Here is a 26615-nt window from a genome sequence, read left to right on the forward strand (position 1 = left end):
TTGTGAAAAGATGTGATGTTAACCTTCTAAATAAGAAAATTGTGTTCCATATGAAGCCTTAACCAAGTCAGTGGCCACGCCCACGTAAGCACAGACATTACCTCGGCGTTATGAACCGCCCCTTCTCCCAGAAGTGTATAAAACTACTCGTGACAAAATGTACATTTTATGCCAAAGAGACCCACGGTAAGCCGGACGTCATGAATGGTTAAGAAATCTACAAACCAGAGTTAACGCCGGGACGAGGTTCCCACGTTGGAATGGCTATCACTCTAAAGACCAAAACATGCCGGGTGAAGCTGGTGTGTGAAGTGGTTCAAACTACAAGACCAGAAAACGTGGAGACCATCCCCACACTGAAATGGTGAAGAAATCTAAAAACTAAAGACCAATTATTCAGCCTGCAGCTGTTTAAATACTTTAGTATGGTAAACACATCTGTCCTAAGAACATTTCTGAATGTTATAATGGATACTTCAGAGTACCAATCTACAACTACGACAAACTTTGATATCTGGTGGACAAACCAGAGGCTTTCTGTCGACTGTCTATCCAGCAGACGGACTGGCGATTGCAGAGGGACAACAAAAACACCTGGAAATATGTAAATTGCAATTTCTTTTCGAATGAGCGCTTGCTCATTTTCAAAGTATTAACAATTTCTATGAGTGTAGTTATCAGCTCTGATTTTCCCGCTCTTGAGCTGTCCACACCCCTTTCCTTTGTCTACCAAGCCGTCATATCGGTTTCGTCCACTAGGGACTTTTTATTTGTATCACATAGTAACCAATTTATGACCTATTGGACTGCCAGATTGTGAAGCGTGATTCATCACTCCATCGCTCTGTCAGTGACCATCGTGTGCTTGGTCACTTCTCTGACCAAGGCCCTTCTCTAGGAAGAATCTTGGTGGTTCCAAACTTCTTCCATTTAAGAATGATGGACGCCACTGTTCTTGGGGACCTTCAATGCTGCAGACATTTTTTGGTGCCTCGACGCAATTCCTTTGACCTTATGGCTTGGTTTTTGCTCTGACATGCACTGTCAACTGTGGAACCTTGGTGTGTGCCTTTCCAAATCATTTCCAATCAATTGAATTTACCACTGGTGGACTAAAGTCAAGTTGTAGAAACATCTCAAAGATTTGTATTTATTTAATCCATTTTAGAATAAGACTAATGTAGCAAAATGTGGGAAAAGGGAAGGGGTCTGAATACTTTCCAAATGCACTGTATAATGCAATATTATAGGCTGCTGCCCTACCATATTCCTATGTGTTGAATTTTGATCGGGTTTGTAGCTGGAAAGTAGTTAACATTTTGTAGAGAGAAATATATTAGATTGTACTACAATCAGTCTGGGATAACCTCGATGTCCATCTGACACTAAAGGCTTCATTTACACAGGCAGCCAAATTCAGATCTTTTGGCAATTATTTCAATAGGGTCTAGTTCCAGCAGACACCTTCTCAGGACACAGACGCTGTGAGAAATGCAATCTCTAACAGGGTGTCGAATGATGCCAGAGAGATAGCTAGATAGTGTAGCCAATTTATCAAGGTGACAGCTAAAGAAACTGGCTAAAGCGTGGGCAAGCTGGATAAATTATGTCTGGGGGCGAAAGAAATGCACACCTTTTTAGGTGAGGTGCTGGCTAGCACAGTAGAACACTTGAAAAAGAAAAGGAGAGCCACACTAGGAGCTCAGATGCAATAATTTAATAACCAACTTTGACAGACAAGCTGTCTTCATCGGGGTATAATGACACACTGCGGGTCACTGATTTATATAGTTTGGAAGGACACAGGTGTCTAATTGTGGCCGGGGGTGGCTTGATGTCATTGGTTGATTTACAGATATAAATAAAAAGCATGAATGGATAACATACGATCATACAGTTGAAGTCGGAAGTTTACACGTGTTGGAGTCATTAAAAGTCGTTTTTCAACCACTCCACAAATTTATTTTTCACAAACTATAGTTTTGGCAAGTCGGTTAGGACATCTACTTTGTGCATGACACAAGTAATTTTTCCAGCAATTGTTTACAGACAGATTATTTCACTTATAATTCACTGTATCACAATTCCAGTGGGTCAGAAGTTCACATACACTAAGTTGACTGTGCCTTTAAACAGCTTGGAAAATTCCAGAAAATTATGTCATGGCTTTAGAAGCTTCTGATAGGCTAATGGACATCATTTGAGTCAATTGGAGGTGTACCTGTGGATGTATTTCAAGGCCTACCTTCAAACTCAGTGCCTCTTTGCTTGACATCACGGGAAAATCAAAAGAAATCAGCCAAGACCTCAGAAAATAAATTGTAGACCTCAAGTCTTGTTCATCCTTGGGAGCAATTTCCAAATGCCTGACGGTACCACGTTCAACTGTACAAACAATAGTATGCAAGTATAAACATCATGGGACCACGCAGCCGTCATACCGCTCAGGAAGGAGACGTGTTCTGTCTCCTAGAGATGAACGTACTTTGGTGCAAAAGGTGCAAATCAATCCCAGAACAACAGCAAAGGATCTTGTGAAGATGCTGGAGGAAACAGGTACAAAATAATCTATATCCACAGTAAAACGAGTCCTATATGGACATAACCTGAAAGGCCGCTCAGCAAGGAAGAAGCCACTGCTCCAAAACCGCCATAAAAAAGCCAGACTACGGTTTGCAACTGCACATGGAGACAAAGATTGTACTTTTCAGAGAAATGTTCTCTGGTCTGATGAAACAAAAATAGAACTGTTTGGCCATAATGACCATCGTTATGTTTGGAGGAAAAAGGGGAAGGCTTGCAAGCCGAAGAACACCATCCCAACCATGAAGCACAGGGGTTGCAGCATCAGGTTGTGGGGGTGCTTTTCTGCAGGAGGGACTGGTGCACTTCACAAAATAGATGACTTCATGGGGAAGGAAAATGATGTACATATATTGAAGCAACATCTCAAGACATCAGTCAGGAAGCTTGGCCGTAAATGGGTCTTCCAAATGGACAATGACCCCAATCATACTTCCAAAGTTGTGGTAAAATGGCTTAAGGACAACAAAGTTAAGGTATTGGAGTGGCCATCACAAAGCCCTGCCCTCAATCCTATAGAAAATTTGTGGGCAGAACTGAAAAAGTGCCATTGCATTGAGCACAGCCATTACACTTGTAATTTCCATCCGGTAGAGGCGCAAATAGATGTTGTGCGGGTGTATTTCTGGGTGGTAAATCAGAGTTGACCTATTGATCTCTGATCTTTCTGCCCCGCGATAATACGACCAAGGGAGGTTCCGAAAACACATTACCGATACTGTCATTGGATCTTAGAATGTGCCAATGTTTGTGAATGATGAATGCTTCTTTTTACAAGACTGTCCTTGAAAGAGATCATGTCTCGATTTGTATATGATTTTCTCAATGGCAGTATTAATCTGACCATTTTTGTACCGCCTCTCCTTGAAATTTCTTTGCATATCAGCCAGTCTTAATCTGATTATTTTTTACAGTTTATTTTGATTTGACAGAATTGGCTGTAGGGCAAACTGTTTTTCAAGGCAAGCGGGTGACAGCTATCAGCCCTTGGACCTGACCACAGTCTCAATTTCACTTCTCTTCAAACAGACTATGAACTGTCTGTTTTGGGGGAGCCATTTCAGATTGAAAACCCATTAGAAAGCTTGTAACAGAGAGACTGCCACATGATGTCTTAGCCACATACTGCAATTAATGTGGAAACTACAGCAGGGTAAGAAGGGAATAATACTTTTTTAATAACCAAACTAAACAGTTATCATCACTACTATACTGGCTAAAAGGCTATCTAGATATAAATAATTGTTGAGCAGTATTGGTTTTAATCTGTGATTGGATACATTTTGTCTATATAGATGCTGATAGATTTTGTTTTCATGTGATTTAGAATCTAGATCAATTCCTGAAACCCCTGATGTCACTATTTATGTTGTGGAATTGACTTATACCAGCAGAAAGAACGCTTGCTTTAGTATGGTCTATTAATTGATTAAAGTCTTGTTTCGCCTCTAACACTTTTATATTGATTACTGTAATATCGGAATCATACGAAAAATCCAGACAACCTAAAATACTTATAACAAAGCAGTAAAGCATCCATCATGTTTTAAATGTTTATATTCTGTCTCCTTCTCAGAGGGTCCAACAAGAGGGCCTTTGAGATAGCTAGCTTCACCCTCCTGGCCTGCCTGCTCATTTCTGGCCAGGCTTTGACGGCCTACTTCGTCCTGGGCCAGAGGAACGACATTAAAGCCCAGGAGGAACAGAGCAACTCCCTGAAGAAGGACCTGAGTCTAGGGCTCACTGGTGAGACTGTGGGCCTGGGCCTGTGGGGTCTAGTGTCAGCTAATCGCTATCACAGCTGCAACCTTTATTTGGAGCCTGTTGAACAGGAAATAAGTAAACAAAAAAAAGGTTATCTTTCCTCTGTCTACAGATGTCCCCATGAGCATCATGCCTGTGCTGATCGATGAGTCTGCTGAGGGGGTCAGTCTTCAGCTATGGAAATTACAAATTACATGTTTAAACCATTATTATCTAACCTCAAGACCTGATATTTTAGCTTAATTTACCGGTTATCCGGTTGGTTCTTTTACAGGTTGGAGACAATATATCCACAGGAAAGCATAATTAAATACACTTTTCAAAGTGCTGGTAGTGTGTTCAGATTTCTATCAACACTCACTACTGAGATCCAAACTGCCTCTGGAAGTAACGTCAGCACAATAACTGTTTGTCGGGAGCTTCATGAAATGGGTTTCCATGGCCAAGTAGCTGCACACAAGCCTAAGATCACCATGCGCAATGCCAAGTGTCGGCTGGAGTGGTGTAAAGCTCGCCGCCATTGGACTCTGGAACAGTGGAAACGCGTTCTCTGGAGTGATGAATCAAGCTTCACAATCTTTCAGTCCGACGGACAAATCTGGGTTTGGCGGATGCCAGGAGAACGCTACCTGCCCGAATGCATAGTGCCAACTGTAAAGTTTGGTGGAGGAGGAATAATGGTCTGGGACTGTTTTTCATGGTTTGGGCTAGGCCCCTTAGTTCCAGTGAAGGGAAATCTTAACGCTACAGCATACAATGACATTCTAGACGATTCTGTGCTTCCAACTTTGTGACAAGAGTTTCAGCATGACAATGCCCCCGTGCACAAAGTGAGGTCCATACAGAAATGGTTTGTCGAGATTAGTGTGGAAGAACTTGACTGGCTTGCACAGAGCTCTGACCTCAACCCCATCGGACACCTTTGGGATTAATTGGAATGCCGACTGCGAGCCAGGCCTAATCGCGCAACATCAGTGCCCGACCTCACTGATGCTCTTGTGTCTGAATGGAAGCAAGTCCCCACAGCAATGTTCCAACATCTAGTGGAAAGCCTTCCCAGAAGAGTGGAGGCTATTATAGCAGCAAAGGGGGTACCAACTCCATATTAATGCCCATGATTTTGGAATGAGATGTTTTATGAGCAGGTGTCCACATACTTTTGGTCATGTAGTCTAGCTACATGTTAGCACTTCCTCTCCAAACGCCCTGATTCTGTGGAAATTACATTGGAAACTAAAAAGTTATATTTTCTTGTAATTTCTCTATGGGTGGAAAGTATTTTTAATTAACCTACGATATTCAATATAATATGGTCAGGTGTACTGACTGCTGCTCACTGCTAATCGTTAAAAACTGAGATGCCATAAAATTTAAGTTTCATACCATTTCAAGTGTACAAAACAAACCAACCAATGCCAACCAAAGCAAAAGAACATGTGCCATTACATTTTGTCACCACAAGAAGAAAACAGTTCAACATACAACACTGATATACTGTAACATGCATCATCTATGCAGAAAAAGGAAAACCAATTATAAATGCTCTGATATTGAGAATTTCTTGTTTCCCTGTTCCTGACAGTTCTTTAAAGTATTGACAGATAGACTGCATCTTAGTGCTGAGAACATGAATAATATTGGGTGCATCTCTTTCCACTAAGCTCTCAAACACCTGTCAGTCTGGGGTTATTCATTCAGACCAAGAAAGACCATGCAAACAGATGCAAAACCTTTTGCAACGGAAACACTTTGCAACGAAAATGAGTTGCTATTCAAATTCAGTTATGTCCCTCTCCATTTTGTTCTGTTGACTTCCGTTTAGTTTGTTGGTTCTTAGTGAATACACCCCTCGTGACAATGGCTGTTAGGAGACTTACAACCACTGTCTGAGGACAATATCATTTATCTAATAGTGCATGTCTCAAGAATGGGCCTAAAAAAAACGAGTATTGTGGTAAATCAGTTCAACTTCGCCCATATACTAATTCCTGGCTGAAAGGCTGTACTGGACACTAATGGAATTGTAATGTACAATCCAGATGTCCAGTGTTATATCAGTAGGTAGATGGATTTACGTTGGTAAATACCATTGAGAATGTCCTGACCAGTTGCATCATGGCCTGGTACGGGAATTGCTCCGTTCAAGACTGCAAGCCCCTCCAGCGGGTGGTGAAGACAGTCCAGTATATGACTGGGGCCATGTTCTCACCGATCCAGGACATCTACTTGAAACAGTGCCTGAGGAAGTCTCGCAGCATCATCAAGGACCCCAAACACCCCAGCCATGAGCGGTTCACTCCCTTACCGTTGGACAGACAGTATTGCATGAGGTCTGACACCAACAGGCTCTATCTACAAGCCATCAGACTGCTGAACACTTGAACTGCACTGACCACTTGCACTGTCTATCCACACACACACACACAAACACACCCACACACACACACACACACGCTCATGCTACACACACATCACAACTGCTGCTGCTACCAGACTCCTATTGATAATACTGCACAATTTAAACACTTGCCCCCCAATCTGAATGTTTATTGATTATACTGCTTAATGTATACACTTGTATAATACACGTGTAAATACTGGACTATAAATTCTGCTTATAAATTCTGCCTTCATGTATTATACTTATGCAAAAATATTTATTCTATTACTGCCATTTACTTTGTTCAAATTCTTATCTTTTAATATTTTTTATTGTTGTTGCATTGTCGAGAAGGAACCTAGAAGTAAGCATTTCGCTGGACAGTGTATACCATGTGTATCCTGTACATACGACTAATGAACCCCTGCCAGTAGTTCCTGCAAGACATGCATGCAAACTGCAGGTCCAATAGTTCCCCTGTAGAGGTCCCTGTGTACCATTCTATAGATTGCCTTGTGATTTACTGTGTACACTTCTCATTCAAAACTATCAACCAGACACAAAAAACTGGTCTACTTGGAGCAGGTCAATCGGTGCCTTCAGAAAGTATTCAAACCCTTTGACTTATTCCACATTTTGTTGTGTTACAGCCTGAATTCAAAATTGATTAAATATGTTTTTTTCTCACCCATCTACACACAATACCCCATAATGACAAAGTGAAAACATGTTTTTATAAATGTTTGCAAATGTATTGAAAATGTAATACAGAAATATCTAACGTACATAACAATTCACACCCCTGAGTCAATACTTTGTAGAAGCACCTTTGGCATCGATTACAGATGTGAGTCTTTCTAAGAGCTTTCCACACCTGGATTGTGCAATATTGTGTTATTTTCATTTCATTTTCAATTCTTCAAGCTCTGTCAAATTGGTTGTTGATCATGGCTAGACAACCATTTTCAGTCTTGCCATAGATTTTCAAGTAGATTTACGTAAAAAAATGTAACTCGGCCACATTCACTGTCTTCTTGGTAAGCAACTCCAATGTAGATTTGTCCATCTGTTTTAGGTTATTGTCCTGCTGAAAGGTGAATTAATCTCCCAGTGTCTGGTGGAAAGCAGACTGAACCAGGTTTTCCTCTAGGATTTTGCCTGTGCTTAGCTCCATTCCTTTTTTTTTATCCTGAAAAACTCCCCAGTAATTAATGATGAAAAGCATACCCATAACCAATGTTTCCTTTAAGCTGCTTGCAGTAGCCCCGAGACTGCAGTGCAGAAGAAATATCAGCCCACAGAGAGAAGCATGAGATTGAACATCACTCAACTTTATAGAGCAGTGGTCACCAATCGGTCGATTGCGATCGAAGGCATTTTTAGTCGATCACCAAACATTTCTGTAAAAAACCCAACGAATAAAGCTTTATGTTTCAATTCTTTTTTTATTCATTTCGGGCTATTGGCGGAAGGTGTACCCAATTCAGCTGCCCTGCGCGCCGGGTAGACGAACTGTTGCCATTTTGAACACGGCCCGTGTACACTACTGACGATACGCTGCGGTGAAACACTACTACCCATTTATTTTAAATGAAAGGAAACAGCTGGGCGATGACCAATCATATGGAATGGTTACTGTGATGAATTTGAAGCTATGCGACCCAACGCTGGAGACTTTCTTCAGCAAAGATCGCTGACAAAAATACTAGGATGGAAGCAAATGTAAGTAATTATAACATCATAACGAATTATGCAAAAGATGTACAGTGGAGAGGAATATGTTAGTTAATGTAGAGACAAACGATCATAAAGTTAATTGACAAAAATGGCTATTTAGCAAGCTAGCTGACTAGCTAACATTAGCCAGATAGCTAGCTAGCTTTATGTGCGTTGTGACATGAGTATGAAATTGAAATTCGTGTCGTTTAATGTTTTAACGACTCCTGAGAAAACCAAACCAGGCTGTTATCTTGTGAAACAGTGGATGTAAATAATGTACTGCTAATTGAATGTACAATGTTGTAAGCTTGCATTGCTGATATTTGCCATGCAATGCAGCTGAAGTAAAGTAGCTAGCTAACTATTTTCTTGCTTATTGTGTAGTGGAGGATAAAAATACCTGTATACCTATGGATGTGTAGATAGCTATATAACCGATCTGTGTATGGACCCTAAAAAGTTTGGTATAAATATTAGTTCAGAACAGTGGTTTTAATTGCTTCCACCAGTTAATCATTCATCCCCAATAAATTACAGACAATTACTGTTACATGTCAATATTATAATGTCAATGTTAGCTAGCTATAAACCTCAGCTATCACAGCCGGTTGTATTGACTTCAAGACAGTCTGAATGGCATCAATGGATTGAGTATAATATAACATAACCATATTGTGCCAAAGATGTAAGTCATATAGACATGTAGTTACTACCAAGCATGAGTTCCCCCACATTGTAGCCTGAATATATTCCCTGATCATGTACTCTACCTTGGCAAATAAAGGTGCGGTTCAGGTATGAATATCTGTGACATTCTTTTATAGTCATATCCGATACCAGGAGTATCAAACTCCAATCTTTGAATGATGCTGTCTGCATGTATGCATTACAATAATACACTTCAACTGTGTAAGGTCTATTTGACCAAGAAGGGGAGTGATGGAGTGCTGCATCAGATGACCCCTGGAAAGCAGAGTGAAGGAAAAGAAGCAAACAAGTGCTCAGCATATGTGGGAATTCCTTCAAGACCGTTGGAAAAGTATTCCAGGTGAAGCTGGTTGAGAGAATTCCAAAAGTGTGAAAAGCTGTCATCAAGGTAAAGGGTGGCTACTTTGAAGAATCTAAAATTTGTTTAACACTTTTGGTTACTACATGATTCCATATGTGTTATTTCATAGTTTTGATGTCTTCACTATTATTCTACAATGTAGAAAATAGTAAAAATAAAGAAAACCCCAAACTTTTGACTTGTACTGTATGTTAGCAGCTCGTTTGATTTAGCCTGCACTGTAGCTAGCTGCCTAATAATACATTATATTTTTTTACATTTTCAAAATGTATTTAATTACTTGAATAGCTTCTCCCAGCCATGTGGACGATTAGTAACAGGGCAGCAAAGTTTGTTTGTCACCAAAGTGATTAAGAGCATATTACTATTTACCTGTGAATAAATTAATTAAATGGAGAATGGATTAAACTATTTATCCATTTAATAACCTTAATACAAACTTGCAATGCTAAATTATTGATGCACAACCGAACTGCTGCCATATGCTTTTATTATTATTTTTACCTTTATTTAACTAGGCAAGTCAGTTAAAAACAAATTATTTTTTACAATGTCGGCCTAAACCGTCCCCTAACCTGGACGACGCTGGGCCAATTGTGCACCGCCCTATGGGACTCCCGATCACGGCCGGTTGTGATACAGCCTGGGATTGAACCTGGTCTGTAGTGACGCCTCTAGCACTGAGATGCAATGCCCTAGACCGCTGTGCCACTCGGGAGGCAAAGTGAGCAACTCTGGGCGGCCGAAGCAGCATGCGGCAATTAACCGCATGCTAGAGTACACAGCACCTTATAAAAAAAGATTGCAGTCAGAGTGCAGTAGTACTGCAGTATGCTGCAAATACTGCGTCCAAAATAACACCTTTTTTTACAGTAATTTTGCATTTACAATGCAGTATACAGTGCCCTTGACTTCTTCAATTTTTTGTTACCTTACAGCCTTATTCTAAAATGGATGAAATTATTTTATTTTCTCATCAATATACACACATACCCCATAATTGACAAAGAGAAAACAGGATTTTTGAAATGTTTGCAAATTTATAACAAATAAAAACCTGAAATACCTTATTTACATAAGTATTCAGACGCTTTGCTATGAGACTCGAAGTTGAGCTCAGGTGCATCCTGTTTACTGTTTTATACAACTTGATTGGAGTCCACCTGTGGTAAATTCAATTGATTGGACATGACATGATTTGGAAAGGCACACACCTGTCTATATAACGTCCCACAGTTGACAGTGCATCAGAGCAAAAACCAAGCCATGCGGTCAAATGAATTGTACCGTAGAGCTCCGAGACAGGATTGTGTCGAGGAACAGATCTGGGGAAGGGTACCAAAACATTTCTGCAGCTTAGAAGGTCCCCAAAAACACAGTGGCCTCCATCATTCTTAAATGGAAGAAGTTTGGAACCACCAAGACTCTTCCTAGAGCTGACTGCCCGGCCAAACAGAGCAACCGGGGGAGAAGGACTTTGGTCAGGGAGGTGACCAAGAACCCGATGGTCACTTCGGAAGAGCTTCAGAGTTCCTCCATGGAGATGGGATAACCTTCCAGAAGGACAACCATCTCAGCAGCATTCCACGAATCAGGCTTTTATGGTAGAGTGGCCAGACAGAAGCTACTCCTCAGTAAAAGGCAGATGACAGCCTGCTTGGAGTTTGCCAAAAAGCACCTAAAGGACTCTCAGACCATGAGAAACAAGATTCTCTGGTCTTAGTAAGATTGAACTCTTCAGCCTGAATGCCAAGCGTCACATCTGAAGGAAGCCTGGCATGATGAATGGAGCAAAGTACAGAGAGATCTTTGATGAAAACCTGCTCCAGAGCGCTCAGGACCTAAGACTGTGGCGAAGGTTCACCTTCCAATAGGACAACGACTCTAAGCACACAGCCAAGAGAACACAGGAGTGGCTTTGGGACAAGTCTCTGAATGTCCTTGAGTGGCCCAGCCAGAGCCCGGACTTGAACCCGATCGAACATCTCTTGAGAGACCTAAAAATAACATTGCAGCGACGCTCCCCAGCCAACCTGACCGAGCTTGAGAGGATCTGCAAAGAAGAATGGGAAAAACTCTCCAAATACATGTGTGCCAAGCTTGTAGCGTCATACCAAAGAAGACTCGAGGCTATAATCGCTGCCAAAGGTACTTCAACAAAGTACTGAGTAAAGGGTCTGAATACTTATGGAAATGTCATATTTCAGTTTATTTTTAATACATTTGCTAAAATGTATAAAAGCCTGTTTTTGCTTTGTCATTATGCGGTATTGTGTGTTGACTGATGAGGGGGAAAAAACATTTAATCAATTTTAGAATAAGGCTGTAACGTAACAAAATGTGGAAAAGGCAAGAGGTCTGAATGCTTTAGAATGCACTGTAACTGTTGAAAGTTGATACTGTGAGAGACAGTCAAGAAATACAGCAAAGAGCGGCATTAAAAAATAAAGTACCACTTTTTTTGGTATCCAATTGGTAGTTACAGTCTCATCTCATCGCTGCAACTCCCGTACGGACTCGGGAGAGGCGAAGGTCGTGAGACATGCGTCCTCCGAAACACAACTCATCCAAGCCGCACTACTTCTTGACACAATGCCCACTTAACCCGGAAGCCAGCCGCACCAATGTGTCGGAGGAAACACTGTAAACCTGGCAACCGTGTCAGCGTGCACTGCACCTGGCCCGCCACAGGAATCGCTAGTGCGCAATGGGACAAGGACTTCCCTGCCGGCCAAACCCTCCCCTAACCCGAATGACGCTGGGCCAATTGTGCGCCGCCCCATTGGTCTCCCGGTCACGGCCGGCTGCAACAGAGCCTGGACTCGAACCCAAAATCTCTTGTGGCACAGCTAGCACTGCGATGCCGTGCCTTAGACCACTGTGCCACTCGGGATGTCCTAGAGCTGCTGTTTTTATGAGTGAGTTCATGTTTAAGTTCTTACTCAGCACCAGAGGCGCAACGTTCACTTGGGACATGACCCCCCCACATTCTAAAATTGCCTTTTTGTCCCCCCCATGCGACACTGGTGTGCTTTAGGACCATGCAGACACCTCAGAGCAGTTGGGTAGGCTGTTTTACGGTTTTATACGGCTGGATTTAGGACCATACGGACACCATAGATCGTGCGGACAGGCTGGCTGGGTGAAGGCAAAGCTTTTAAAAGGCTGGTATATAGGACCAGCACGGGAGAGATGAACAGAGGCAGGTGCTGGTTACACATGCACTCAGAAATGTAATTATTCTGCTGGAGGTGTAAACACAAAAGGGGACATATTTGCATGTTATTTAACTAGTAAAGTTGGTTAAGAACAATTCTTATTTACAATGATGGCCTAGGGACAGTGGGTTAACTGCCTTGTTCAGAGGCAGAACAACAGATTTTTACCTTGTCAGTTTGGGGATTCGATCTAGCTACCTTTAGTTACTAGCCCAACGCTCTAACCACTAGGCTACCTTATGGGCTTGTAAATGCTGGCTGAATTCTGGCAAAGAGTATGTTCTTTAATCTCAGCATGTCTACAGATTCTGCCTGTTTTTGTTTGCTTGAAAATGTTGATAATGAGACTGTTATCAGTAGAAAATGTGTAATCTAGCATTTATAGCGGCTAAGAAATGTATTGTCATTAATTGGAAGGTTGGTTATACTCAAACAATGGATGGCTGAAATGTCAAATTATGTATCACTAGATTTGATTTATTACAAGATTAAGGGTATACTGTGCAACTTTCATAACGTCTGGATGCCTTATATGGAATACTGTACGACAAAAGGAGTCTGTATTGAAAACATGCCCACATCAGGGGAGACACCTATTTAGGCAATCCCTAGCTACCAGGCTGCAAAAGTCCTGGCCCTGGGCGTCTGCAGTACTGTTGGTTGTCACTCTGGCCTAACACACCTAAAACCAATAATGAATGTTTTACTAAGATCCTAAAGCTGAGTGGGTGTGTTGGGTTGGGGCGCTGCAGGGCCGTGGACCCCAAGAGGCAGGACGGGGTGACCCAGCTATATTGTGTGTAAAAAGAGCTTTATTAGGCCCATGATATGAATTATATGGAGGATGTACTGTTTCTGTGTGTTAATGTGTAGGTGTATGTGTGTTTTTATTAAATGTATGTTTTTCCAAACCTTTCCCTTGAGACGTAAAAAGATAGGAAGGAAGTTGTTCGGGAGAGTTGAGTTATTGACTAGACTGGTGGGGGTCAGGTGTGCAGGCGGCTCGGGCTAAAATTTGATATAGAGGATGTCTTAAAAAAGACAATTAAAAGTTAGGTCTTTGTACTTTATTTGTAAGAGTTGTTCATTTGTTAGGCTTTTGGTTAAAGGTGCAACACAATATTGATTATTGAATTGATCTAGTTCAGTCTTATCTAGTTCAGTCTTTAAATGTATGCTCACGCAGCTGTGCCTCACAACGTTGCATAGGCTTACGGTTTTTAAGCCATGTTAAAAACAAATCTGAGTGGTAGATCTCGGCTTGCGTTTGGACTCAGAAAGTGATCTTGACTCCGAAAAGATTGGTGACCACTGTTCTAGAGTTTTCCCTGTTATAACGTTTCCCTTTACTGTGGCAATTGTGATCGAATCAACATAATATTATCCACTTTCAATGCTACATACCGAAACAAAACAATCTATGCAAGAGATTTTGTTGTAGGCAGAATGCATCATCCCGTACTCTACATGGTGAGGCATAAACAAGACTGGTGCTGCATAAACAATCAGAGCTGCAGTAGGCCTATATGCAGCTAGACCATTGCCATATATGGATCTGTGTCACATTTTTTACACTATTACTTTAGTGCCTTTGTAAAGGATGTCACGCTGCTTGCTTAGCGAGTACCAGTACCTCACAAACACACGTGACCGCCCTCCTCAAGTGTCTTAGCCGATCGCGCCACCTCAAAAGCTAGCTAAAGGCTGAGGAGTAAGTTTCACACATCCCCGGTTTTCTCCTATCACAGCCATTAACTCTGTAACTGTTTTAAAGTCACCATTGGCCTCATGGTGAAATCCATGAGCGGTTTTCTTCCTCTCTGGCAACTGAGTTTGTAAGGATTCCTGTATCTTTGTAGTGACTGTGTGTATTGATACACCATCCAAAGTGTAATTAATAACTTCACTATGCTCAAAGGGATATTCAGTGTCTGCTTATTTTTATTTTTTTACGCATCTGCCAATAGGTGCCCTTCTTTGCGAGGCATTGGAAAACGTTCCTGGTCTTTGTGGTTGAATCTGTGTTTGAAAATCACTGCTCGACTGAGGGACCTTACAGATAATTGTATGTGTGGGGTACAGAGATGAGGTAGTCATTCAAAAATCAGGCTAAAAACTTATTGCACACGGAGTGAGTCCATGCAACTTATTATTATTTTACTCCTGAACTTATTTAGGCGTGCAATAACAAAGGGGTTGAATACTTATTGACTGAAGACATTTCAGCGTTTCATTTTTAATTAATTTGTACAAATTTCTAAAAACGTCATTTCACTTTGACATTTTATGGGGTAGTGTGTAGACCAGTGACAAAACAATCCAAATGTAATCCATTTTAAATTCAGGCTGTAACACAACAACATGCGGAAAAAGTCAAGGGGTGTGAATACTGTAGACTTACAGTGACCTAAAAGTCCAAAAATAGGTTGAGAACCTGGTATCTACCTGGGGACATATTTGTATATGTAACAGTGTAGGTTCCGTCCCTCTCTTCGCCCCAACCCGGGCTCGAACCAGGGACCCTTGCACACATCAACAACTGACACCCCACGAAGCATCGTTACCCATCGCGCCACAAAAGCCACAGCCCTTGCAACGCAAGGGGAAACCCTACTTCAAGTCTCAGAGCGAGTGACGTCACTGATTGAACTGCTGTTAGCGCGCACCACCGCTAACTAACTAGCCATTTCACATCGGTTACACTCACCCCCCCTTTGACCTCCTCCTTTTCCGCAGCAACCAATGATCCGGATCACGGCACCAATGTAACAGTGTAGGTTCCATCCCTCTCTTCGCCCCAACCTGGGCTCGAACCAGGGACCCTTGCACACATCAACAACTGACACCCACGAAGCATCGTTACCCATCGCGCCACAAAGGCCGCGGCCATTGCAACACAAGGGGAAACCCTACTTCAAGTCTCAGAGCGAGTGACGTCACTGATTGAAATGCTATTAGCGCGCACCACCGCTAACTAACTAGCCATTTCACATCGGTTACATATATATGAACATAATATTATCTTAGTCATGTTTAAAATCTGGATACTACAAGTTATACATATCATTTGGGTATAACAAGGTTATATGGTTGATCTGCGAGCAAGACGAAATAGAAAGCTGACCTGAGGCAAACAAGATCTCGCACTATAAAGCACCTACTTCCATAAGTAAAATCCTTATTGCATAAAATAGGAACAATGTTATCTTTCCAGTTAATATAAAAACATAGGCTAAAGTCCCTGCAGGACTATTGCACACATTGCAAGAGATGATTGTAAAGACACTTAACGCGTAATTCAAGGAATATATCGTTTTCCCCAAAATGTCTCCTAACAAACACACATCGTATAATTTCTCTCAGTTCAGGACATTGTGCAATCTAAAATAGAGGGCTTGGAGGTGGGGTAGTCCAATGGATCCTTTTGATGGGGCAGGGAGGTGTGGTTTATTGGTTCAGAGATCCACATTTCCCCCCAAAACCAGGGCTGCTACTTGCTGGGTCCTTTAAGAGTGTTGAAATAGTCTTTCAGAGTTTCCTCGATGTTGGGCACGTCAAAGTTTTGAGCTGCAAAGATGCCTGTGCAAGTCCCAAGGACCACGCCCAAAAACGCAGAGGATCGCAGCCTAGACACGACATACCCTGCCAAGAAGCCCTTGAGGAAAGGAGAGGCCAGCACACTGCCACCCTGGAACAAATAAATGCACAATAATCCTCATGTTAGAAACAAACACAACACGCAGGTATGTTGTTGCTCTCATCTGAAAGTTTGACAAGATGTATGGAAAACCTGTGCACTATGCATCCATGCACACAAACAGACTTGATATATAGCCTAATAACTACAGAAAAGAGAGGGCTTGTATGAGGTCATGTTTGTGTGAAAACACAGCCTGAGGCTAGGGTGTCCAATCAAAAACGTATCTTTGACCAATTGGTAAACTAATAAGTTAATTCTGTAGATAATCCTCTAAGAAAATCAATGGTCCAAACTTCATGTCTCCATCATAATACATTCAAAAGCTATTGGAGTGTTTACTCTTGTACTTTTGCAGGATGGCCAGAATTAGGGTGACTAATTCAATGGATGCCAGAGAAAAAAATGGGTCAAAGAAATCTGGAAAATTGCATCGCATCAACTAGGCTGGATTCTGTGCAAGAATGAAGGCTACTGGCTACCTGACAGGCTCGCTTTCCCGTTGAACTCATCATCTTTCTTCTCAAATCCGCAGGACATAAAACAATATAGAGGTAAGGTGGATATCGATTTTGAGACATGACATGTAGTATTTTCATATTTTAGTATACACTTTAAATATTAATTTGAAATTCCTGTTCTTTTTCGAAGATTTCTCACCAAAAAAAGTGTTTCTTTGTGAAATGTCAACGGAGAACTGAGGATCTATCAAACTTTTTATTTTCAAAGCGTTTTACTTTTAATTCAGCACTTGCCATGCTAACTTTGGCGACCCGTGAAACAACTTTGAAGACAAAGGCCACAAAATGTAAAATCCTCAAAAGTTGTTACAGAGAAACCTGCACCACTATGTCAACAGAGCTCTGTGCTTATTATCGTATGTACTAGGTTACGAAATCCGACTTTTGGGATATAATGTTAATGATATGTTAGAGAAAGACCCCACTGAACGATTCAGAACATGAACAATCATATTTGTTTTGGTAAAAAAAACTATTTTATAACACAAGGAAGTTAAATTTTATCACCAAAGCACGTTTTTACCTACTCATATCATGGGTGGACATCCTACCGAGGCCTGTGTGTGTGTGTCAGGGTTTTCCCCAAAAAATAAATGAAAAGACAAATTTGGCTCCGGCCAATTGTCCAGGAGAAGAAGAAAAAAAATCCCATTGCGAAAATGCATTTTAGCCTATTCATTGATTGAAATACCTGTCGATGTGGCGCTAGAACGGATACTACAGCTCACCAAACAGCTTGTTCGTTAATGCTGGAGTGAAACGTGCCTTTATAAGCCTAATAATGGCGCAACAATTCTGAATGTAATCGCTTGTTAAAAACAGTTTTGATGGCCACGATTAAAAAGAGATAATATATGCTTCCAGTTTGCCATTCAAGTACATAGGCAACTAGGCAGGCTTCAGGACATCACACAACACTTTGTAATAAGCTGGAGGCAATATGCATTTTGAAAACATATAGGACTACTTCATTTTCTTGATACCTGAACGTTTTACTACATAAAATACAACCAAACGTGCAGTAGGAAATTATTTTATAAAGACTATGCCAATGAAATCAGTAGCCTATTCTCTCATGTTCAATTGGTTTTCAAATGTCTTTCATTGTCCAGTAGCCAAAGGCACAATCCTAGTCATATTAGCAACCCATGCTAGTTGTTGCATCTTTATCTCCCCTCTTTCTAAATTTCGAACAGATATTTTCATCTCGGTATGAAATCGCTCACATGTGCTGTGCGCTTTTGCCAATGGTGTTTTCCCACTAATTGCATTATGGAATAAACATTCACGCGTAGCCTACTGCCTTGTGCGCATTGCTGCGCTTATAATGTAAAGAAATCCTAGTTTAGCAAAATCTTAAGCTAAACGTTCTGATCTGTTGCATGAGTCTCCCTGCTTTTTAATGTTTTTTGGATGTAGCCCAGGCCTAATGCTTGTATTCATTTGGGATCCATTGTCCCACAATGGTCCCAGAGTCCATTTGGCTATTTCTCTCGCACAGAACGACAAGCTTAGCTGACCAATAGAATAGGTACACTTTTGTAGTAAAGGGGATAGTAGATTGACATAGGCTAGTGAGTTTGCTGTTCATTACTCCTCTTGTTGGCTGAGGAAAAGTAAATGTGGACAGTTCTTCTAACATCTTCAAATTCGCATCGGAATTCAGTAAGAAGGACACACAACGTTGCATCCTGGAGTTGCATGTTCTGTTAAAATGAATCAGGCCTACCATCATCTAAATGTGATTTCAGTCATTCTGAGCACTGCGTGTGGACGCCATAATCAGGTTAAGCATCCAATGCATATGGGTCCGGTAAATTTCTTAAACGTCCAGTAAATGAAAGTGCTGCCGGTCAAATGTATGGCGCCACATTTTTGGAAACCCTTGTTTGTGTGTCAGACATCTGACTGCTCACCTGTGGGATCCCAGCCTGTACCTCCTTCTCCACACGGTGCTGAATATCCTCTAGCTGGTCCTTGAGCTCTGCCAGATCCTTTAGCTGTCTCAAAGGGTAGTAATACATGTCAAAAGTCAATTTAGGACTGCAAGCAAGGCAAGTTATTGACACATAAAACATGAGTCCGTCCTCCCCAATTAAGGTGCCACCAACCTCCTGTGCCTGAGTGCCTAGCTGCTGCTACTCTCTGTTATTATCTATAAGTTACATAGTCACTTTAATTCCTCTACCTACATGTAATGTTTATTGTAATTGTTTGTTACTTCTATTTCTTATTCTTTCTTTTTTTTTAGCTATTTCAAAAAAACGGCATTGTTGGTTAAGAGCTTGTAAGCATCTCACTGTAAGGTCTACACCTGTTGTATTTGGCGCAAGTGACAAATACAATTTGATATCTAAGCTAGATCTACACTCAAGTGATTCTTTAGCCCAAAATGTGTGTCCCAAAACAATCAAATATTCCATCCAAATTCTTCCTCTTACCGAGTCCCATTATATTGTATACGAAATCCATTCTTCGCCGATACTAATGCATGAATGAACTTAACATCTTGATCGACTATTGATTACTCTGGACTAGTGTGCACAGCTTTGACCGCTCAGACAAAGATATGTAAAAACGAAGATATTTCATCTGTGTCGTTTTCAATGGGAGCAAATGAGGCATAGTAGGCCGAACCAGCAAGGAGGTGGGCAGAGCCAAACACGAGCTAGAGAGATGTTATTGGCGCGATTAAGCATTATTAGCATATAACAGTTAGAGAACGCCTTCTCTGTGTACCGTAACTCAATTAGCCCCCTCCACTCCCTGTAAACAACGCACATTGTTTGAAACTTTGGCAAACGGTCACGTCTACAAACACGTGTGCATTCTGTTCGTAACAGTTTGTAGTTTTGCGAACAGAAAACTATATTGAGCTCGGGCTCTTCTTCAATGAGAAAACCAGGGGAATGTCGGTCCAGTTCCATCTCGCGCCATACTCCCTCGTCTCCTCAACATATTTGGTGGGTTGTCGCTATTCCAACCGGATGCTTCTGATTTATACATCTGGTGAAACACCGGTCTGCTCGTTCTATCCGTAGCTCAGTCAAGGAACATTTGTATTCTACCGGTTAAAACAATATGGCATATGAGCATTGTGTTTCCAGTCTACATTCTCACAATCATATCCAGCACAATTGCTAGCTTATATAGACTGTATCAGTCACCAATGGCCCAGCAGGCCAGGTTGCTACATGAATATAATGTTTAGTAAACGTTAGCTAGCTCGCATAGCTGGGCTAGTTTGACCGTTTCTTAGCAAAAACAGAAAGCTAGCAAGCTAAATAACGGTCAGTCGACTATCTACACATAACGTTAGCTACACCGAATATACCTAAAACTAGCTACTAATAAGCTACTGCTACAACCGCGAATAAAAGCTCGGATTTTTAACTCTCCGTAGGCTAAAGTTTACGGCACTAATCTTGTCGTCCGCCATGTCTTTGAATCAATGTTGGTGGTACTGATTTATGACTGGGCTCGATTTTCTTCCCTGCTAAAATATGTGTGACTAAAAGTCTTGTGCGGTGTGCCGACTGTTTTTACTCAGCTTACTTTCTGGACTGCATCGCTGTTATATGCATTCTTTACAATGTGGCAATATCAATTCATTTTTTAAATCTAGCTACTAGCGTTATTATTTATTTATTACACGATTAGAATTGGAATTGAGGCCAGTACAGTTACAGGACACGGCAGGCGTAAAGTTAGTTTGCAGTATTCGCAAGTAAAATAAACTGATTTGAAACAATTAGTAATTGTAATCGGACAGCCTTTTGGGAGGATTACATGGGCCCACATTTGCATAATGCTATGAAACTGAATGTCAAGAAGTACAACAATATTCCAAATTCTAAGAGTTAGCCCAAATACATGGCTCTGCCTGATGCCATCAGAGGAGCTTTGTACGTCAAGAGGGGTTGTAATTCCACACGCGAACTGGGTGATGCCACGGCAACCGAAGTGGAGGCTACAGACCATGTGATGCCAATTGCAGTCATGTTTTCCAAGCAATTTCCATATAAGAATGCTCAAGAGGACACATTATTAGGCTATGTCAAATCAAATGTTATTTGTCACACGCGCTGAATACAACAGGTATGGCCATTTGATTAATGAATATGCAGCTGGGAGGTAGATTGTGGATTGTACTGGCCATATGACAGATGCAGTCACAGGCTCTATCTTACATTGCCTTTAACTTTTGCTCTGTTGAAACCTCTGGTTGTACTGTGATAAGGATAATTAATCTGGCAGTTAAACTTACATCATTTAGCAAACACTCTTATCCAGAGCAACTTACAGTAGTGAGTGCATACATTTTCATACTGGTCACCTGTGGGAATCAAACCAACTGAGCTACACACAACTACACTACAATTACACTACAACATTGCATCTAGGGAAAAGAGATGGGTTTAGAAAAGCTGCAGCAACAGACTTTGCCTTCAAGGAAGCCTGCCTATAGAACACCCTTCCTCCCTATAGAACAACCTTCCTCCCTATAAAACACCCTTCCTCCCTATCGAACACCCTTCCTCCCTATAGAACACCCTTCCTCCCTATAGAACACCCTTCCTCCCTATCGAACACCCTTCCTCCCTATAGAACAACCTTCCTCCCTATAGAACACCCTTCCTCCCTATCGAACACCCTTCCTCCCTATCGAACACCCTTCCTCCCTATAGAACAACCTTCCTCCCTATAAAACACCCTTCCTCGCTATAAAACACCCTTCCTCCCTATCGAACACCCTTCCTCCCTATCGAACACCCTTCCTCCCTATAGAACAACCTTCCTCCCTATAAAACACCCTTCCTCCCTATAGAACACCCTTCCTCCCTATAAAACACCCTTCCTCCCTATAAAACACCACAGCGTACTGATGCAGCCATCAGGAAAGTTTAGATGTACAGTATATCATCCTGTATTCTGGCATGGCTATGAAAAGCACTCTCAAAGTGTCCCTTCTCATATATTTTTAAGAGTAGGGCTTGGCAGATGCAGGTTCTTTGTGAGGGGCAGATTTATCTCTCTAATCTTCCTGAGACACCCCTTTTACACAGAGAGGCAAGTTGAATTGAATCCTATTACGACTCCTTCACTACACAAATACTCGATAGGCTACACCAGTCGCATTCACTCTTCGAGAAAGCATGTTTGTTTTGATTTTTGTATTATTGCCCTTTTGTTGGCCTCCATATAACTGTAGTAATGTATTTCTTCTAGAAAAAGCATGCTTTTTGGGTCTGATTGCTGGTCTGCCTGTGCCTTTGTCCTTAGTACCTTTTCTCTGCCTTAGCAGCCCTTAAGGCACCGAGAGCCAGGGGACAACCAGAGAGGGAGGGAGAGAAAGAGGAAGAGCGATAGAAAAGCTTGAGCGTGTGAGAAAGAGAGGTAAGGGGTGGGGAGAAAGAGGAGGGGGAGTGGCGGAAGCTGCAGGCATCACTGAGCGCAATACAAAGAGAGCGAAAGGAAAGGCTGTAGCAGTGTAACAAACAGCATCCCTCCAGCACAGATAAAGAGATAGAGACGCAGGATAGAGAGAGAAAGATCATCAAGAAGGAGGGAGAAGGGATTGATTATTTTTTACTCAGAGAGTTCCCGGGTGGGGCTTGCACAGAGAGTCAGACAGAGAAAGAAAGTGAATATTTTTAATCCTCTTGGCATGTGAGTGTGTCCCTTGACGCTTGGCACTGTGTGCAGTTGTAACGAGTGTGCGGGGAAGAGTTGTCCTGGCGGCATCAGGACATTTTGGACTGGAATGTGGTGCAGCTAAGCCAGGTGGCCAGGAAGGAAGGAACACCTATCAGCATGCTGGGGAAGGATTACATGCTCGCCATCATCATAGTCAATTATGACGGTGAGTAAACACACACACTTACACACACTGTCCTGGGCTCCTCCGGACCTTTTTCTCTCCTCATCCCTTGTTCCTCAGAGGGAGAGGAGACAGCCGGCCTGAGGAGTAGTGAGTACAGTAGGTACTGGCCTGCAGGTGTGAGCTCATTATCTGATTTTCACAGGTAGACAGGCTCAACTACAGGTGCTGTGTCATCTAGGGCCGGCTAGGCATTCTGTCCCACACACTTTGTAGAGTGAAACTGGAAATACATGGTGGGTGCTTATATTTGTCTTGTTTCACACATGTAAAAGTGTGTATTATACACGTGTGCAATATAACGTTTTTTTTTTCTTCACCTTGTCAGCGCGGGGATTCGAACTAGCGACCTTTCTGTTACTGTCCCAGCGCTCTTACCGCTAGGCTACCTGTCGAAAAGTTCTAAGGGTTATTAAGATTGAGTTGGGCGATTGTGTGTTTGTTGAGAGTTCAGGTAGTGGACTAGCGTGCTTCCATTAGACAAAGAACATTTTGATCTATGGATTTTTTTGTATTTAGCTTTGTATTAAAAGGATAGTTCACCCAAATTGCAAAATAGCATTAGTTTCATTACCCTGTTAGCAGTCTACAGCAGACCATGCTTTGGTTTAGTTTCCCTGGCACTGTTTCCAAATGCTAGCGTTGTAGCATTTGTGGCACAAATCCAATAGAGGTTGCCGGCTTGTGGTCCTAAAACCCGGCAATGAGTTACCTCTAGTTCGTTCAGCCATCCCTATGGGGAAAATTAATGAGAAAGAATAGGGTTTAGGGATGATCACCGAAAATAAGGTCTGAGGTTAACACAGGCTTAGGAGATCTTATACATTTTGTTTTATGAGATAATATCAGTCAGTTAACCTGACCTTTAGGAATTATGAAGCCTTTGTGTCCTTTATGAGCTTTTTTAAAACAAATACATAAATGCTTCAAAATTCACAAAATGTGATGTTTGCTGATGAAGATTGTCTCATAGACCAAAATAATAAGATCTCCTATGCCTGTGTTTACCACATACCTTATTTTCGGGATTTATCCAAAAACGGCATTCATTTCCCCATAGGCTTTGTCAAACGAATCACGGCAGAGTTAGTGCCTACAAAAAAAAGCCATTACTATTTCTCTCTATTCAAGTCATGGCACAAATCCAATTCAAGTCAATAGCATTTTTTGCACATCATTTCCAAATCATCCCAAAGTATTTAACATTTATTGTGCAGCTCAAACAAAGTAACTTATAGATGATTTGAACATGATGCGCGAGAAGTGCTAATATCGGTACCATGACTTGACTGGGATTTGTTCCACAAATGCTAAAACGTTAGCATTTGGAAACAGTGCCGAGGAAACTAAACCAAAACATGGATTACTGTCATACCTTGTCCATAGACTGCTTACAGGGTAAATCAACCAATATGTCATTTTGTAATTTGGGTGAACTTTCCCTTTCTTGATAATAATGGCGATGGTGGGGATTTCACAAGCAGTGATGTATCTGTCTGTTGCTTCTGAACAGTTTCATATATCACAGTGTTACTAGGTGTTCTTGCTCACACATCATTATGGGATCATTACACCCTTGCGAGTAGATGTCGACCGATTATGATTTTTCGATACCGATTATTGGAGGACCCAAAAAAAAAAGCCAGTACCGATTAATCTGCCGATTTTTATATATATATTTGTAATAATGACAATTACAACAATACTGAATGAACAGTGAACACTTTTATTTTAACTTAATATAATACATCAATAAAATCAATTTAGTCTCAAATAAATAATGAAACATGTTCAATTTGGTTTAAATAATGCAAAAACAAAGTGTTGGAGAAGAAAGTAAAAGTGCAATATGTGCCATGTAAAAAAGCTAACGTTTAAGTTCCTTGCTCAGAACATGAGAACATATGAAAGCTGGTGGTTCCTTTTAACATGAGTCTTCAATATTCCCAGGTAAGAAGTTTTAGGTTGTAGTTATTATAGGACTATTTCTCTATACCATTTGTATTTCATATACCTTTGACTATTGGATGTTCTAATAGGCACTTTAGTATTGCCAGCCTAATCTCGGGAGTTGATAGGCTTGAAGTAATAAACAGCTCAACGCTTGAAGCATTGCGAAGAGCTGCTGGCAGACGCAGTAAAGTGCTATTTGAATGAATGCTTACGAGCCTGCTGCTGCCTACCACCACTCAGTCAGACTGCTCTATCAAATCATAGACTTAATTATAGTGTAATAACACACAGAAATACGAGCCTTAGGTCATTAATATGGTCAAATCCGGAAACTATCATCTCGAAAACAAAACGTTTATTCTTTCAGTGAAATACGGAACCGTTCCGTATTTTATCTAACAGGTGGCATCCTTAAGTCTAAATATTCCTGTTAGATTGCACAACCTTCAATGTTATATCATAATTCTGGCAAATTAGTTCGCAACGAGCCAGGCGGCCCAAACTGTTGCATATACCCTGACTCTGCGTGCAATGAACGCAAGAGAAGTGACACAATTTCCCTAGTTTAATATTGCCTGCTAACCTGGATTTCTTTTAACTAAATATGCAAGTTAAAAAAAATATACTTCTGTGTATTGATTTTAAGAAAGGCATTGATGTTTATGGTTAGGTACATTCGTGCAACGATTGTGCTTTTTTCGCAAATGCGCTTTTGTTAAATCATCCCCCGTTTGGCAAAGTTGGCTGTCTTTGTTAGGAAGAAATACTCTTCACACAGTTCGTAACGAGCCAAGCGGCCCAAACTGCTGCATATACCCTGACTCTGTTGCACAGAAATCAAGAGAAGTGACACAATTTCCCTAGTTAAAAGAAATTCATGTTAGCATGCAATATTAACTAAATATGCAGGTTTAAAAATAAATACTTGAGTATTGATTTTAAGAAAGGCGTTGATGTTTATGGTTAGGTACACATTGGTGCAACAACAGTGCTTTTTTCACGAATGTGCTTGTTAAATCACCCGTTTGGCGAAGTAGGATATGATTCAATGATAAATTAACAGGCACCGCATTGATTATATAAGTACAAGCTAGATAAACTAGTAATATCATCAACCATGTGTAGTTAACTAGTGATTATGTTAAGATTGATTGTTTTTTCTAAGATACGTTTAATGCTAGCTAGCAATTTACCTTGGCTCCTTGCTGCACTCGCATAACAGGTAGTCAGCCTGCCACGCAGTCTCCTCGTGGAGTGCAATGTAATCAGCCATGATCGGTGTCCAAAAATGCAGATTACCGATTGTTATGAAAACTTGAAATTGTCCCTAATTAATCGGCCATTCCGATTAATCGGTCGACCTCTACTTGTGAGTCCCTCCGGATTTTTTGTTTGTTTTACACTCTGTGTTCCCTGAGGGCCGACATTAATTCTACTCTCCATTGCATGGCTGGTTAAACTTCTGTACATCGTATGTTTGCCGCTGATCTATATGTAATTCTTTGATTTTGTGGTATTGAAATCAATACCATCAATATCATGCCATCATTTATAAATAGAGAATGTGTTTGTATGATTGTTTAGATGAGGGTAGTTTCATTTTTTGTGTTCAATTGAGTGTTTTTGTGTTCAATTGAGTGTTCCTCTCTCCCCACACACAGTAAGCAAAAACAAGCCCAGAGCTCTTATTGACAGAGGACAGGATGTGTTGTTCACCTTGGTGACTGTGTGGGTTGCCATGTGACTTGGTGTTGTCTTGGTAACTGTTGCTCTCCTGGTGTTAGGAGTGGCTGGTTTTTATTATGGAGGGTAATGCATAGCACAGTAGGC

The 26615-nt window shown here is 41.2% G+C and overlaps 2 protein-coding genes across 2 annotated transcripts in view; one reads left to right on the top strand and one right to left on the bottom strand.

The window, feature by feature from the left end:
• Nucleotides 1-14949: 14949 nt before the first annotated feature.
• LOC123742450 (SLC35A4 upstream open reading frame protein) lies at nucleotides 14950-19600 on the bottom strand. The gene is made up of 2 exons (XM_045716881.2): nucleotides 18868-19600; nucleotides 14950-16421 (listed from the first exon to the last, which is right to left on the bottom strand). Exons 1-2 carry the CDS (start codon nucleotides 19027-19029, stop codon nucleotides 16224-16226), a joined length of 360 nt encoding a protein of 119 aa, XP_045572837.2. The 5' UTR covers nucleotides 19030-19600; the 3' UTR covers nucleotides 14950-16223.
• A 144-nt stretch (nucleotides 19601-19744) lies between these two features.
• Nucleotides 19745-26615, top strand: part of LOC106602929 (amyloid-beta A4 precursor protein-binding family B member 3) — a 32693-nt gene continuing 25822 nt past the window's right edge. The window contains exons 1-2 of the mRNA XM_014195949.3: nucleotides 19745-19914; nucleotides 22658-22814. Of these exons, the coding sequence (XP_014051424.3) occupies nucleotides 22766-22814 (49 nt within the window). The 5' untranslated portion in view covers nucleotides 19745-19914; nucleotides 22658-22765. The remainder of the gene's footprint in view (nucleotides 19915-22657; nucleotides 22815-26615) is intronic.

The sequence above is a fragment of the Salmo salar genome, chromosome 04, assembly GCF_965601325.2.
Source record: "Salmo salar chromosome 04, fSalSal1, whole genome shotgun sequence".
NCBI classification, from domain to species: domain Eukaryota; kingdom Metazoa; phylum Chordata; class Actinopteri; order Salmoniformes; family Salmonidae; genus Salmo; species Salmo salar.